Genomic DNA, 17,689 nt, shown 5'->3' on the forward strand with positions numbered 1-17,689 from the left:
TGTTCCCCCCCTCCCCCCCATCCCCATCCCCATCCCCTGCAAGCTCTGCAATAGGGTGACCAGATGTCCTGATTTTATAGGGACAGTCCCGATTTTGGGGTCTTTTTCTTATATAGGCTCCTATTACCCCCCACCTCCTGTCCCGATTTTTTCACACTTGCTGTCTGGTCACCCTACTCTGCAATGCCTGAGCCGCTCCTGTCTTCTGCCTGCGCACTGGCACCAGCTAGGGAGCAGTAAACCCCTCCTCTCGGACCAGGGAAATAGCTCCCGCCTCCTGGCCTGATCTCCCCAGGGGACAACTTGGGACTTTGCTCTTGCTTGAACTCCCCGCTCAGTTCGGCCCTTGCCACCACCCGGGGCGGCTTTGTATTCCCCGTACAAAGGAGGAAACAACCCGCTCTCCCGCGCACGGAGGGGCAGGTGCAGCAGCAGAGGAGAGGTCTCGCTCTCAGGCAGCTGGCAGCAAACCAGGCGGGAGCCTGCGCCGCAGCCCCCTTAGAGCCCGGGCGGGCAGAGCGGAGGAGCGCGCGCGCGCAGGCGGGCGCGGGGGAAGCTGCTGCTGGCCTGTGTGCGCGCCTGCCTGGCTCGCGGCCACCGGCACCCAGCTCGGGTTGCATCAGACAAATCTCCCAGCTTGGGCCGCCTCCCGCTCTGCCCCTGCTTGTCCCCGGGAGTGGGGCACAGGTGTTCACTTCGCCACCGCGCTGCTGCAGCTGCTCCCGGCAAAGCTTCGGACCTGCGAGCCGCTGGCACCAAAGATCCTGCAAAAATGCTGTGGAAAGCCCATCAGCTGTTGAGGAAATTCTCCACCACGGCCACAGTGAGTGTGTGAGGATGGGTTCCCCCAAGGGAAGAGCTTTGCAGGAGGCCGTAGCTCAGGAATGAGCAATAGGGTTATGGGGGGGGGCGGAGGGTGCAGGGTCAGGACAGACTCAGTGGGACTTGGCAAATATATTGCTTTTGCTTGCAAGACTGTGAGCATATATTTGTTTTCCGTATTTGGATGAGAAGCCTCAGTAGCCCAGAAATGGGGGGCGGGAGGGGAGGACAAGTCAGCTGTGCTTGGGCAATACCTCTTCCAGGAAAGGATAAAAATAGGCCGAGATGTTATCCCATGAATTTTGGCACTGGACGGTCAGAGGTCCCTTCAGGGGATATTTGACTTGTTTACCAAAATAGAAACATCTTGCTTTGCCAGACTCTGGTGGATCTCGGTATATGGCGCGGATCTCGGAATATCCTCTGATACCATGCTGTGTATCGCAGGCGTCTGGGAGCTGCGACGAAGAAAATCGATGATGCTTTTGTAACATCTTTGCTTTTCAAGAATATGAACTGGCAATCATGTTCTCACGGGAATCTGAGCAGGGGAGGTCAGCGGTGCTCCGAGGCTGTAATTGCTGCGAAAGACGGCTAAAGATCTACTTCTCAAAAGGAAATAGCCAGGCTTGTTCCCACTACTGTAGTCAAACTGGGAACAGGCATGGCTATTCCTTATTAAGAAGTAAACCTTCAGCTTCTGCTCCAAATGCTGGCCTTGGAGGCGTGTCAGTTTGTGAACATCAGTTCTTACACTCTGCCTGTAGAGAATTAATGCAAGGCGCGGCGGACATTTGTCTGTCTGGTGTTGGATTAAACTGCATAGCTCTGCTGGGAGACTGTGATAACGATCCACGCTGTTCTTTATGGTCGGTTAAATGTGTCCCTTAAAATTTGATGTAAAGTAGACGAGATGCTTCGGGCACTCTGGTTAAGATTCATGGATGCGGCTGAATGCAGTTGGGGGGGGGGTTCTCCCCCCGAAGCCCGCTCTGTGTTTCATATTTGACAGCATGACCCAGGGTGAGGACGGCTGTTTGCCTGCTGGGGAATCTGCTTTGAAGGGTTTTTACAGTAAGAGACTTTAGCCAAGCTCTTTGGAATTGCATCAGCAATGTGAATGATGACTGACATGCTACATACAGAGATATGGATGGGGAGAGGCAGTGCTATTGGTTTTCATTCAGAGGAGCAAGGCTTTAGTGCACGAATCCTGACACTAGGTAGAATTAAAGTTACCATGTTAATGTATCCTTTGAGAAGCCTTTTTCATCGTTTTTAAAGAGATGTAGCATACAAAATATTTCCCTTGTCATCAGTAACAGTGTCTAAATTCTTGAAGAGAATAAATATAATATTGTAACCAGAATGGGAGCTATTGAAAATTAATCTGCAGAGAAATTGAACTGAAAGCACTACCAGTGAAACATGTTAGAGGTGCACACACCACAGGCAATTCCAGAAATATTTGTTATTTATAACAATGAAATGAATCCCCTTTGCAACATTAACTTTTCTCTTCACAAGGAGAAACTGTAGCATGAACACATTTTCACTTTTTAGTGATTTGCTTTTGATATGAGACTTGTAAGACTATTAATATATGTAGTGCTTGTGTATTCTTATTTTGTGTTGCAGGAGGTGCATGGGAGAAGAATAAGAATCAGAATGGAGTAAATGTTGAAATGCTGTGTGTCATATAAACAGCCATTAAAATAAACTCTAGTAATTTTATTTTATGTAAGGTAAATCAATACCATAAAATCAATGGATATTGTAGCCAATATTTTCAAAGTATGTGCCTAAAAAATTAGGCAGCTATATCTCTATTTATACCTACATAAAAGAGGACTGATTTTCAGAAATGTTAAACATCCACAACTTCCTCTGAAGCCAATGGAATCTGTGGATGCTCAACATCTCTTAAAGGGAGGCCATTTTTATTTAGATGCCCAAGTGTGGATTTGGGTGCCTATCTGTGTACATCACCTGTACAAACTAGTTTTCAGGTTGTGTGCTCTACACCGATCTTGTTCTCTGCATCTGGCTAGGGAGAATCATATCTAAGTAAAATGAGAGTGAATTTTGAGCTCTTCCCATGAGTATTTTTATCCTTGTTATAATACACCCCTACCCCGATATAATGCTACCCGATATAACACAAATTCAGATATAATGTGGTAAAGCAGCACTGGGGGGGGGGGGCTGCATGCTCCTACGGATCAAAGCAAATTCGATATAATGCTGTTTCACCTATAATGCGGTAATTTTTTTTGGCTCCCAAGGAGAGCGTTATATCGAGGTAGTGGTGTACAAGCAAAATAATACCATAAGGAAGAAAAAAGAAAGCAAAACCAAGTTCAACAAATGAAAATTAAATAAGAATGTTCAGACACTTTCCAAATCCCTGATCCTCTGCTCACACATCTTTGTAAGACCAGGGATATTCTCCATGTTAACAAAATTCCTCTAGAACTTCCCTTGCAATAAAAATAAAAGGGCTCTATACCTTGTAAAACTGAGACATCTCTCTGTCATCAGTTTGAGCTCCACTATTTTCCAGGCCTGTTGGGATAACTCCAAAAAAGAAGATGAGAAGAAGTCCCCACCAATAATGAATAATCAAGAACCTTCCCATGAGAAGCAGTGCATCTGATAACTTTGTATGCTCATTGTCAGCAAGGTAGTTACAAGGGAAGCTCAACATTGCCTCCATAGTACCAATACATATGTCCAAAGCAATGACAAGTCCATTATCAGCAATGTATATGAGGATTGCTCTTATTAATATATCACCATATGCCACCTGCATGATTTGATAGCATGTAGTGAGCTCCTGTTTAGGAGCTAGACTATGGGACCTATCTTTTTAGTGATCCATCCCAGAGGTGGCATTTCAATGAAGAGGTAACTACCAGGCTGTCCTACAGTCCCCCATAATTTTACAGAATTTACACTCTTATGCAGTTCTACCATGTCTCCGTATCATTTTGCTGCAAGGAATTTCCACTCTCAAAAGACTAGCAAGTTGTGTAAACAGTTTTAGAGGAAGATCTTCCAATTCCAGAACAAGACACAGGTTTGCAGTAAGATCCTCAGCTATGTCACTCAATTGGTACTTTTAAATAGGACAAAAGGAAGCAATCAGAAGTAAAGAAAGGGATTTGTGGCCTGATCCTGCAATCCCCGTCTTGTATGGGACTCCATTGAACCCAATAGGAGTTCTATGCCTGGAGGACTTGTGATTTGGCTCTTACTTTCTACTAGCTACAAATATATGTGACCATACAATACAGGATTGCATTAGCCATACTGAATGTTAATGGATGTTTGTGTCAATTCAAGGGAGAAATTATTCAAGAATAGTTGGTCATAGAGAAGTTATATATCCTTCATGCTGGGAAAATCATTTTCAGTCGACCAACTTACTACGTATGCGATATCATGTAGTTGGCTTGTTGTCAGGTTAATCTTCTTGTTCAACAGAATGCAGAAACGTAACTGTGTCTGTGTGTATGCATGTATGAGCATTCTGTGCTCTTAATTTTACTAGTTCTACCACTTCATATTTATTCTCTGCTGCTTTAAAGATTACATCCTCTCTTTATCCCTAACCACTTCCTGGCTCAGAACTCTGCTAAACATAGAGAAATCTGTTCTCAGTAACAATTTTGGGCCAGATCCTCAGCAAGCATGAACTGACGTAATGTTGCTCCATTGACTCCAGTGGAGCTACACACTGATTTACAGCAGCTTATGATCTGGAATTGTAATTTGTGTGCAGCTCCATGTAACATAAGAATCAAATTTATGTACGTATAAATTATGAGTGAATAGAGATATACGTTTATGATTATAGAATATATGTTATTAAAAACTTGACCTGTGGAAACAAAACTGCTCTTCTGAATTAAGATTTTGAGATGAGTGTGCTATTTCTAAAATATTTTTCAAGCCCCATTTACTTAGACATTGATCATACTTATTGACTTAAAATTGCTGGTGCAGTTTTTCTTGTCTTAGTTTTCAAGAATGCAAAACAATGTGAATTTCCAAGCATAAATGGCAGTTGTACAGGCAAATTGGCTAACTTCCAGACTTGCCTGCCCAGCTGCAGTTTGCTCTCTGAATCCAGAGTTTTTGTAGTTTCAGACTCCTAAATGCAGAAGCTGGCGAAGCTAAAAACTCAGACACATAAAAATACATGCACAATTTTAGCTTCTGTTAAAGTCCCTTCAGAAATTTGGCTATTCAGGTATGCCTCTCACACTTACTTTTTGTTTTCAGGAAAGGAAGAGTTTAACTCTTCTGATGGTACTTGATTTGTGGATGATAAATGATCTATGTGGACTTTTTGTTAACTTCATTTGCTGGTAGTCCTTATTTAGTGGGGAATACACTGAAAAAGAAAAATACAAGTCTAAAAGACCACTACTTCTGTGTACTTGAGGTGCTATTGAGTGACAGTTAACAAGAGAACAAATGTAGAACAAGTAACTTGCATCAGGAGGACTTTCTCTAATGTTTTTTCCATCACATCTATGGTGCTGCCATTGTCAATTAACATTCCATAGAAATCAATGGATTTCATACTGTACCAGATACATTCAGTAGCAGAGCAGGTGAACACTTCTTGAACTTGCCTGGAGTGTTCATAAACAGTTAAATGGTTAGAAAAACCCAATCTCAAATTTTTATAACTGGGACTGTGTTTCTGAAAAGCGGAAGCTGAGGTGATGAAGCACTGGTAGCAGGAGTTATCTGTGGCCATGTTGCATTGCCAGGATATAAAAATTTCAAGGGATAATGTGCACGTTGTAATTTAAAACAAGAAAGTCTTGTCTACACTAGAAAAATATGTTGCCATATTATAGCTGTTAGCACCAATAGTACGACTGTACTGGAGGTAGCAACGGTGTACACGCCAATGTAGACAATGCTCCGGCATTTTTACTACTCCCATCACACTGGCAACTTAGCACTGCTGCAGCTGCACCAGTGCTTTCTGATACTATAATACAGGAGGACTTTTTCTTTACTGTTGCAACCTATGGGCCAAATTTTACTCTTGGCCAAATTCATTTCCTGTTGTCTTCACTGCAAGTTGCATGCACACACCCAAGAGAACATTATGGCTCAAAATAGCGCTACAGGAATTTTCCTAATTCATGAACATTTCCTGTATTCATGAACATCCTACCAATTTTTAAGACCTCTTTCTGGGGCTAACTGTGTAGCTGAAATACAATTTAAAATGGATCATTTCATGTAGGGTTACCATATTTAAAAAATAAAAAAAGAGGACACTTGACGGGGCCCCAGCCCGGGAGGCTGCAGCCCGCAGCTGGAGCCCGGGAGGGGAAGCGCTCAGCTGGGGGCGCAGGGTCTGGAGGCTGCCCGGCAAACTGTGAAGCCGGTAGCACTCGGGCTTTGGGCAGCCCCCATGCCTCCGGACCCTGCGCCCCCGGCCAGGCACTTCCCCTCCCGGGCTCCGGTGGCTGCTGTGCTCCCTGAACTCCTGGGCTCTGTAAGCGCTGAGCTGCCCGAGCGCTACCGGCTTCGGGCAGCCCCCATGTCTCTGGACCCTGTGCCCCCGGAGCCCGGGAGGGGAAGTGCCTGGCTGGCGGCGCACGGTCTGGAGGCATGGGGGCTGCCCAAAGCCGGTAGTGCTCGGGCAGCTCGGCTCTTACAGAGCCCAGGAGTCAGGGAGCACAGCAGCCCCCGGTGCCCGCTCTAAGGTAAGCCAGGGAGTATTTTTCCCGGACATGTTCAGCTTTTTGGAAATTCCCCCCAACGGGGGTTTGATTACCAAAAAGCCGGACATGTCCGGGAAAAACCGGACATATGGTAACCCTAATTTCATGACATTTGCAAAAAGTACTGCAACTGACTCTTCATCATGAAATGGTTTGTTGTTTATTTCAAAGTATTATATCTTTCAGTACCTGAATGTTTGCTAATCTATACAGGATTTGTAAGTCACTCATATGGGCAGTTCAAATCCTCTGGGACCCAAATGGTGGCCCTAGTGGTTGTGGTACCCTTGTGTCCCAGCTTCCCTCATGAAGAGGCAGCATCCCCTGGTAGGAGAGAAGCTAGAACCTAGAGATATCCCCTCAGGGAAAGAAGCAGGAGTTGCACCTGACTTTCAAATGGCACGTATAAAGAGAGCAGAGTCCTAAGAAGGCTCCTGCTGCAGCTGCTAGGACAAAACTGTTTCCCGCTCTCTGAAGGATTGCTACAAACATATGTACTTTTGTTTTCTTGTTTTTAGGGCTGTCAAGATTTTAAAAAAATAGTCGTGATTAATCGCACTGTTAAAAGAATGCCAATTTAAATATATTATAAATATTTTGAATGTTTTTCTACATTTTCAAATATTGATTTCAATTATAACATAGAATACAAAGTGTACAGTGCTCACTTCATATTATTATTTTTGATCACAAACATTTGCACTGTAAAAAAATAAACAAAAGAAATAGTGTTTTTCAATTCACTTCATACAAGTACAGTAGTGCAATCTCTTTATCCTGAAAGTGCAACTTACAAATGTAGAATTATTTTTTCCATAACTGCACTCAAAAACAAATCAATGTAAAACTTTAGAGCCTCCAAGTCGAAGCATGAATGGGCATCTGAATGTTTAGAATATCTGGCATGTAAATACCTTGCAGCACTGGCTACAACAGTGCCATGAGAAAGCCTGTTCTCACTTTCAGATCACATTGTAAATAAGAAGCGGGCAGCAGTATCTCCCATAAATGTAAATAAACTTGTTTGTCTTATCGATTGGCTGAAGAAAAGTAGGAATTGAGTGGACAGTACTACAAAGATCTGTTATGTGAGGGAAGGACTTTGGAACTGGGCTCAGTCACTGATGCCTTGAGTGGATTGAACTAATGTGACATTGAACATAGTGTCAAGTCTATTGACATTTGTCATTCTTAGAAAATATTTCGATTTTCCTGCAAGAATAATAGATGAAATTAGAAGTTAGAGGGCATATTCCAGAAACTTGTGGCAGAAATAGCTAGATTTTGCTAAGAGTCTGTTTCAAAGATAAGATTTCATGGTTTGTCGATCGTAGGTAGGATTTTGTTATGCCTTTTTGTAACAAGCAGTGCATGTACCTGGAGAGACTTCTGCTGATGCAATAATAAAGGAGGCAGTAACAATACCAAGTGACATTTCTATGCAAAGAAGTATGGTCTCGCTAAATTGCAGATTATATGTACTTCTTAAGAACGAGGTGGAAAAATGTGTCATTTATTTTTTTCCATTATATTGTTGGGACAGAAAGACACTATTGCTTTACAAATCAAAACTAACATTGGCTAAGAAAGAGTAAGACAGAATTACATGTAGCAACGTATCTTTTCTGCATCCTAAAATGTAGTTTGCTTTAACTCTTGTTGACAGGCTTATCAACGTAAGCTAAAGCTAGCTCTGATAGGTCAGAGTATTTTTGGTCAAGAAGTGTATAGACACCTGCAGAAAGAGGGACATAGAGTCGTGGGAGTGTTCACCATTCCAGACGTGAATGGAAAAGCTGACCCTTTGGGTAAGTATAATCAATCGCAATGTGAGTATCATCATTGTGCGTAAGCACAGTTAACTTGCTTCTCCATGAGATGGCATTGTCCTTATGGTAGTCATTTGTATGTATAGCCAGAAATATAAATCTGTGCCATTATTTTTGGCATAATAAAATAATTAACCTGGTATGCTTATTTCAGTGTTAAGTTAAATTCTGTCTAGAGTTAATTGTCATGGGCTATACCACCACCTTACGATCTGCCCCATTTAAAGAGCATCTCATAGTTGCATTGCCCTGGGAACAGCTTGAGAAGCAGAGTGTCATTCAGAGCATCCTGCTCTGGGGAGGAAGTTAATTGCTGGGGTGCCAGGTAGGGTTACCATACGTCCGGTTTTTCCCGGACATGTCTAGCTTTTTGGTAATCAAACCCCCGTCCGGGGGGAATTTCCAAAAAGCCGAACATGTCCGGGAAAAATACTCCCTGGCTTACCTTAGAGCGGGCGCCGGGGGCTGCTGTGCTCCCTGACTCCTGGGCTCTGTAAGCGCTACCGAGCGCTACTGGCTTCAGGCAGCCCCCATGCCTCCGGACCCTGCGCCGCCAGCTGGGCGCTTCCCCTCCCGGGCTCCAGCTGTGCTGGGGAAGCGCCAACCGGGGGCGCAGGGTCTGGGGGCTGCCCAGCAAACCGTGAAGCTGGTAGCGCTCGGGCAGCCCTTTTTGCGTGGCTGGGAGGGAGGAGGGGGAATGTGGGCACTCAGGGGAGGGGGGGAGTTAGAAGGGGGACTTTGGGGAAGGGACGGAGTTGGGGTGGGGCCGGGGGTGGGAAAGGGGTGGGGTCAGGGCCCCGTGGAGTGTCCTCTTTTTTTATTTTTTAAATATGGTAACCCTAGTGCCAGGCCTATATTCAGCCCAGTATGTCATCTGGTTTGCTGGCATAGCTGTGCTGTCTGGCACATTGAGACATGCGTCCAAGACTCTGCCTGTCCTCGGCCCCGGTCTCTCCTGACTACCTGTATGGTCTGGAGATGAAATAGCAGCTCTGCAAATCCTGCTTCCCATAGCGCACTGCAGCTTATGGTTCAAGCAGACCATTCAAGAGAGTAAAGGGACAACTTATCCCCCCTTACTCCATTGCATAGGCATATAGGTATGTTCTAGTCCTTTAGAAGTAATAGTTGCTGATTGATCATATTTAGTAGTGTACTTGTGCCGTATAATTCTAGCACTGAGTCTGGAGTAACAAAGGAGTTGCTTTGAAATGACTGTCTTAATTATAACTTTATTTTTCTCCATGGTGCCACAACAGTTAGTTAATAAGATTAACAACTACAACCACCAAAACACAATGAACCTTAGTGGCTAATCAGAATTTTAAATTACATTTAATAAACTGTTTCCAGTCACTCAGAATTCCCTAACATGTTGTTACAGGACTTTTATTAAGGAAAAGTCAACCATAAATTTTGCTTATTCAGGCAGTAACCATTCCCAAACTTGTGTATTGCTTTCAAGTTTATTAAATTCTATAGTCTGTCTCGTTTAAAATAAAATTACAAAGCTTTTCACAGTTAGGAAGAATTAGGTGAGCTCTACTAGCTTAATAATAGATAATTCAGCTAGCTATGGGAAGGTACTATAGAGAAATGTTGCAATACTATGCAACCAAAGCAGTACTCACTTGGGCAAAACTTTAATTGATTTCAATCAATTATTTATTGTAGCTTGGCCATAAAATTAGTTTATTGCACACTAGGTGACAAAAAATTGGTTTGGGCTGATAGCTGCTGCATTTTACACTCAAATGATTCAAAATAGTTTCAATTTAAGGTGGAATTTGATGATGATATTGTATGGTCAGTCAGCTGAGATTTTATTTCTAAAAGCAGAGGCAATACATGTGCAAGGACTATAGTTCAAAGAATTTTGTAAGGATTTACATCACACATGCATACTCCCAATATACAGTGTGAAATACATGCCTAAATAAATATCTTCTGAAGGCTACTTTAATACCATCAAGATTTATTGGGTAAAACTCCACTTTTTATTTATAAAATGAAGAGATTTATAACCTAAATTAAATTAGATGGATTCTCGGGTCCACTAAGGCCACATTGTGCTTCATCTCCTGTCCCACAGGTTTTTTTAGATGCAAATGTGTCAAGGTGTAGTGTGGGCTCAGAAGAGTTCCTCTTGCAAGCTTTAATGGGCCTGTACACTCTATTACAATAGATTCTACAACATAATAGACCATGTGTCCTACCCTAATTGGTGGGGTATTGGGTCAGTCGTGCAATTGGATTTATCTAGTGTATAATAAATTCTGTTGCCTAGGTTTAGTGTACTTATTTCTTCTCTACTTTGCAGTTATTCCTGAATGTGGTTTTCTTCTTCATTTCAGAGTGGTAGCCGTGTTAGTCTGTATCAGCAAAAAGAACGAGGAGTACTTGTGGCACCTTAGAGACTAACAAATTTATTTGAGCATAAGCTTTTGTGGGCTAAAACCCACTTAATCAGATGCATGCAGTGGAAAATACAGTAGGAAGATATATATACACAGAGAACATGAAAAAATGGGTGTTGCCATACCAACTATAACGAGAGTAATCAATTAAGGTGGGGTATTATCAGCAGGAGAAAAAACCTTTTGTAGTGATAATCAGGATGTAGCCTGTTGCACCTGATAACTGGCAGTTACACATTCCAATTTCTGCATCTAGCTTTTGAGGTCAATTAGAGTTTAAACATGGAAGAACTTTGGTTCATTTAGGCCTAGTGCAGGAAGGCTTCATCGACACTCGTGGTCTTCCACCCTCCCGAGTTACCTAGGGTTATGCCTAATGACACCAACAACTCCCTCCTTTGAGAATACTCAACAAGCTTTTGGCTGAGTTTTCTCATATTCTGTGGACAAGATACGATTGAGTGCCATGGAGCTGGGGTTATAAATGAGAGGGCATGTCGGGACTTTTGGGGAACGGGGGGCACAAAGCTTACGGAGGAGCATTTTAAAACAAGCAATCAGGAGGAGGGTGACCAGGCATAGTACCACACCTGTGAGGAGGAGACGCACAAGGCCACCCCCCAGTCCTCCCGGGTCTGGCAACCAACTCCAAAGGGAATCGAAAAACGTGGGTTCCCTTTCCTGGGCCTTCCACTGCTCAAAAGCCTGTTCGGCCGACAGGACATGCTTGTTAATGTCCTGTGAGTTTTCCGGGACATAAGTACAACATTCACTTCCAATAAGGGCACACACCCTGCCCTGAGAGGCTAAAACATAATCTAAGGCCTGTCTGTTTTGCAGGGACAGCAACCGGAGCTGGTAAAGCTCTGTGTTAAGGCTCTTCTCTATGGCCAAGGTTTCATTGGCGAACTTGGTGAGAAACATAGAGAGCCAACGATAAAATTGAGCCAGCCGTCCCACCCCATAGGATGGGAGGAGGATCATACCCAACCTGTCTCCTTCTGTAATGGGCTCTGGGGTGGCATACAAAGATCTACGCTGTCTGGGACGGCCAGGGGGCAGTTTAGGGATGACACAAAGGGGAGGGGCAAGATATCCTAAATAGCAGTTTCCATACCACTGATGCGGTAGCCACTTATAGGCAGAGGTACCGCAAATGTAAAAGGAGTGGCCATTCCCTACCAAGCCATTATAACCGCTACTTCACCTACTTGTTTGGGTGTCAGTAAATGGTCCGAACTAGGTGGTAGAGTCGGATTTGCCGTTAACATAGACTGGGACGGAAGCGTTACTGTCAGGGGATAAATAATACTGACAGATGCTATTTTCAGCAGGCCAGGTGTGATTGCTAGACTTGAACTGTCGATAGCACACCAACCCGGGGGCCACTGACCGCAGCCTAATAGGGGAAGGGAGATGTGTTGAGTTGGCCTGCGGCTTCCAGGGGTTGTCCCTTAATACATACTGGGATTCAATGGTACAATTTTGCGACAAGGGGGTACCCGGGGTATTTTTTCCCCTACTGAACCATCCCCAACAGATATCTGACCAATTTTGGGGGACCACCCTCCAAGGTAACCCTGCCGCATGGTGCGGGATTTGGGAGCATATCCAGCAGTTAGAGAGGTTAAACTCTTGGGCAAAGCAAACCTTCAGGGCCTCATACGTATTTGTTTCTAAGTTGATAGGGATTTTTCTCCATCCCGCATGTGCCTGGGGGGAAACGGGAGTCAATGAGAGGAGTGCCCCTATTGCAAAGAGTAACACAGTGGCAGACCCTGGACCTGATTCCATTTTGGGCAGGTGACCCTGGGGTCTAACAATTACAATTCCCCAAATACCCACAAAATAACAATTACCAATAGCAGGCAGACTAAAAACAAAAGAGACCAGGCCACCAGGTTAGGCCGGCCCTGTGAAAATAAACACAACCAATGCTCAGAGTTTTCACTGGGAGTGTGGTGCGACTGTCCAAAGAGGTCACAGGACATTCCCAGCAGACCTTATTGTCTTTTGAATAACAGTTTAAGTCCCAGGTCGTTGCTGGCAGTCTTTTCCGTAGGCTGGACGGTCCACCGTTCAGGAGCGGGCACTGCTTTTAGACGAGAGTGATGGATCCAGTTTTTGTGTCCCTCAACCTTTGCTGCTGTGTGCGAGACCAGCAGGACGGTGTGGGGCCCCTTTCCACTTCTCTTGGAGAGGCTCGTCCTTCCAGGTACGAACGAGAACGGAGTCACCTGGTTGCAGGGAGTGGACAGGGGCATCCAGCGGGAGAGGCTGCAAATCTTGGTATACTTGTGGAGAGAACAGAGAACAGCAGACAGAGAGCACATGTACTGAGATAAGAAGCCACAGCCTACCTCCCACTCCCTTAACAGAACCGGTGTACCATTCATAGGCCATGCCCTTCCAAACATAATCTCGAAGGGACTGAGCCCTAATCTGCCCTTAGGGAGAGCGCGGACGTGGAGTAAAACAAGGGGTAAGGCATCAGGCCACCGTAGGGAAGCCTCCTGGCAGACCTTTGAGAGATGTCGCTTGAGTGTCTGATTTGTACGCTCCACTACCCCACTGGCCTGCAGTTGCCATGGAGTGTGGAGCTTCCAGGGGATTTGCAGGGCATCCGATATCTTCTGAACGACTTGAGATGTGAAGTGTGTTCTGTTGTCAGATTCCATCCACTGGGGGAGTCCGAAGCGGGGAATGATCTTGACAAATTTAAGAGCCACCATTTTGGCAGTGTTGTTTCAGCATGGGAAGGCTTCAGGCCATCCGCTGAATCGATCCACCAAGACAAGGAGGTATCTGAACCCTTGGGTTTGGGGGAACTCAGTAAAGTCTATTTGCCAAACCAGTTGCGGGCCTGGGGTAGGTTCCAGAGTGGCTGGTGGCACTGACACTCCCGGTCGAGGGTTATTTTTTTTGGCAGATCAGACATTCAGCCTGTACCTGGAATGCTATGAGTCTAAGTCCAGAGGTTAGAAAATAGTTACTCATAAGCTGGGTAAGAGCCTCTTTGCTGGCGTATAATTTTTTTTTCTTCACCAGGGTCAGTTCTTAATGTCTTTTGTAGTCAGGAATTCCTGGACTTTGTGGTTTCAATGAAGCAAGTGTTCCTTCTTTTCTTTTCCTGAAACAGTGTGGTTCAGCATCATACAAGGGAGAGGTTACTAGCACATTACCCTGTAATGGTTTTGCTTCTTTTAGAAAAATCCAGAGGCACAGTTGGTCTGTCAGTGGACAAGGGAGAGGTTACTAGCACTTCACCTTGTCCTTTTTTTTTTTTTTCCTCTTCTTTTTCCTGCTGTCCAGAAGGCACAGCAGAGCTAGAAGGAGAAATAGGCTTATCATCAGTCCGAGAGGGGACTTTTTACAGTGAGAAGCATGGGTCCAGGTAGGCAGTCCTTGGCACTTCACAGCGGTGTTGGTGGTTAACAGGATTTAGAAAGGGCCTTTCCAGTGTGGAGCCAAAGCAGTCTTTCGTTGATGGACTTTACGTAGACTCAGTCTCCTTGTTTCAATGAATGGCAGGGCTGCTAGGGTCTTTGGTTAGCACTTCTTTTATCTGTGAGAAAAGAAACCTAACACATTTCATTAATGCCTGGCAGTGTTTTGCAGATCTCATAGTTGCTTGGGCACATTCAGACCCCCCTTTTCTTGGTTGTCAGCCAAGTCTTAGCTGTGAACAATGTCCTTAGATGGGGCCAGCATCTTATCTTTGGACTGAACTTGCTAGCTATATTTTTTCCTCAGTTAACTCGTTCTGTTCTTTTTCCTTTTGACAGTTCAAGTGCATGGGTTAAGGCTACCAATTCAGCCGGTGGGCTGATGTCCCAGCAGGTAAACCCTCTGCTTCCACGGTTTCGTGGAGAGTTACAACAGCATAGCCCTCCCTCCTTTGTCCGTTTGTAACAGTACTACTGCCGTCGGTGTACCACTCACAATTTGCATTAAGGAGCGGTTGATCTTTTAAGTCCGGGTGGCTGGAGTATTGGGCATCTATGACCTCCAAACAGTCGTGTTCTTCTTCGAGTGATTGTTCACGTCCATTACACATTAGGTGTGCGCGCGCCGCGTGCACGGACGTCGGAAACTTTTTCCCTCAGTGGCTCTCGTCGGGCCGGCAGGGCTCCCCCTCCCGCCAGAGCGGTGCCCCGCTCTAGGGTATATATATCCCTGCAGGCCCAACCCTCCCTCAGTTCCTTCTTACCGTCCGTGGCGGTGTTGGAACAACTCTGTCTCTCGTCTGAGAGTGTCCCTTAGCATAGTCGTTAGTGTTATCTTTACAGTTATCAGTTCTTTAGTAGTTAGTGTTAAGCTTAGCAGTTAACAGTTCTTTAGAAATACTCAAACTTCTTGTATTAGGTATTTGGTCAACCCCGGCACTGGCCCTGGGCGGCGGGGCATGCCGCACGCCCAAGGCTTCAAGGCTTGTGCCACATGCCGTAAGCCTATGCCATTAAGCGATCCACACGACTCGTGTCTCTGTTGCCTGGGGGAAGCACACCAAAAAGAGCGCTGCAAGATCTGTAAGGCTTTCAAGCCCAGGACTAAGAAAGAGAGAGACTTTTGTCTTAAGCAGCTGCTCATGGAGACGGCGTTACAGCCCTCCACTTCGACGGCACCGTCAGCCTCCGTGCGGAGCGCCCCGGCATCGGTCTGTGATCCGGCGCCGGCAGGACACCCTAAGCCCACGGCACCGAATCAGTGAGAACACCTCCAGCACAGGTCGTCTTCGCCGACGAAATCGAAGGGCCAACCCAAGGCCTGAGGACGCTCCCTGCATAAGAGGGCAGCACCCACGAAGACCTCGAGTGCGCCTAAGGCCGTTGCGGCCCTGACACAGGTCCCGGTGTCAGTGGCTCCGGCGCTGAAAGGCCCGTCGAGCCCCGGGATAGGCGCGTTGAGTGAGGAGGAAGGGCTGGAGGAGCTTTTGGAACAGCCCTCCACCCCGGACACATTTGAGGCAGCAAAGGACCTCATTGAATTGTCCGCTGAGGGCCCCATCCAAACTAAAGACGTTCCGTCGAGACTGCCATCCAGAGGCAAGCCGGCAATGGTGCGCCCATCACGGTCGCCATCTTGGCACTGTTCACGGCGCCAGTCCCGGTTGAGCTCTGCTTCGGTGGACTACCAGCTTCCCCCCGTGCAGAGAGCTCCACAGCCGTCGGACCTCAATAAGTGGTCGGCACCGACCCAGCAGCCCTACTCGAATAGGCACCGGGACGTGTCAGTTACACGATCCCCGAGACCGACCACCCGTAGTTGTTCCCGATCCCGTGGTCACCAGTACCGATCCAGGTCCAGATCGGCAAGACGCTACTCCAGGTCCCGGTCACGGAGGCACTACTCTCCGACCCCGGACCGGCACTGTCCCACGGCACCGCTGTGGCCTTCCAGATCACCGTCCATGGTTTCGGAGGCAGACTCGGGTTGGTACGGCGGATATGCCCACCGGGCACAGGCCAGTAGGGACCACGAAGCCGCTTGGCATCCTCAGTGGGGCCAGCCAGGACAATGGCCATTCTGGACCCCTTGGGCCTACCACCAGCAAGGCCCCCCGTCCAGGACCTCGAGATCTGGGCCCTCGGGACACCGGTCCTGCTCTCCGCAGTGGCTCCCGCCCTCTCGCAAGGAGGCCATGGTCTCCAGACCACCGGAGCGAGAAGGAGCAGACTCGGCACCGAGCCCGGTACTGTCTCAGACCCACGTCATGGGACGGGCCCCAGAGGAGCGCCCAATCGGTGAGGAGTTGCAGGAAGACGAAGATGCGCAAAAGGCCCTGACCTCTTCCTCCTCACTAGACGAAGCCGTGGTGGGCACAACAGTGTCTGGCCCTCCTCCGATTGATCATCGGGTGCACCAGGACCTGCTCCGCCATGTAGCCCTCAATCTGGGCTTGCAGGTGGAGGAGACGGTAGAGCAGGAGGACCCCATGGTCGACATCTTAAGCCCAGAGGGCCCCTCCAGGATCGCGCTCCCGATCATAAAAACGGTCCAGTCCAACTACAAAACAGTATGGCAAACACCAGCCTCCAGTGCACCAACTGTGAAAAGCGTGGAGAGGAAATACTTCGCCCCATCTAAAGGGTTTGACTTCCTCTTCTCTCACCCAACTCCCTGTTCGCTGGTCGTCTCTGCGGTCAACGAACGAGAGCATCATGGCCAGCAAGCCCCGGCCCCCAAGGCCAAGGAGGCGAAACGCTTGGACTTATTTGGGAGAAAGGTCTACTCATCCGGGGGCCTCCAGTTGAGGATCACTAATCAGCAAGCGATTCTGAACAGACACAACTTTAATTCTTGGGCATCAGTCTCCAAGTTTAAGGAATCCCTGCCTCAGGACTCACAACCTGAGTTTACGGCTCTAGTGGATGAAGGGAAGGCGGTAGCCAAAACCTCCCTACAGGCCTCCCTTGACTCCGCAGACGCAGCTGCGAGGACAATCGCGTCAGGGGTAGTAATGAGACGCTCGGCATGGTTACAGGCTTCCGGCCTTCCCCCAGAGGTGCAAAACACTCTCCAAGACCTTCCATTTGAGGGGTCAGGCTTGTTTTCGGACCAGACGGATGCCAGACTACATAGGCTAGGTCTATACTACCCGCCTGAATCGGCGGGTAGAAATCGACCTCTCGGGGATCGATTTATCCCGACGGGACGCGACAATCGATCCCCGAATTGGCGCTCTTACTCCACCAGCGGAGGTGGTAGTAAGCGCCGCCGACAGAAAGCCGCAGAAGTCGATTTTGCCGCCGTCCTCACAACGGGGTAAGTCGGCTGCGATACATCGAATTCAGCTACGCTATTCACGTAGCTGAATTTGCGTATCTTAAATCGACTCCCCCCTGTAGTGTAGATGTACCCCTAG

General features: G+C 46.8%; 1 protein-coding gene across 1 annotated transcript in view; it reads left to right on the plus strand.

Annotated features, from left to right (window-relative positions):
- Positions 1 to 311: 311 nt before the first annotated feature.
- Positions 312 to 17,689, plus strand: part of ALDH1L2 (aldehyde dehydrogenase 1 family member L2) — a 57,705-nt gene continuing 40,327 nt past the window's right edge. The window contains exons 1-2 of the mRNA XM_054032974.1: positions 312 to 823; positions 8,245 to 8,386. Of these exons, the coding sequence (XP_053888949.1) occupies positions 773 to 823; positions 8,245 to 8,386 (193 nt within the window). The 5' untranslated portion in view covers positions 312 to 772. The remainder of the gene's footprint in view (positions 824 to 8,244; positions 8,387 to 17,689) is intronic.

This window comes from Malaclemys terrapin, chromosome 1 (genome assembly GCF_027887155.1).
Source record: "Malaclemys terrapin pileata isolate rMalTer1 chromosome 1, rMalTer1.hap1, whole genome shotgun sequence".
NCBI lineage: Eukaryota > Metazoa > Chordata > Testudines > Emydidae > Malaclemys > Malaclemys terrapin.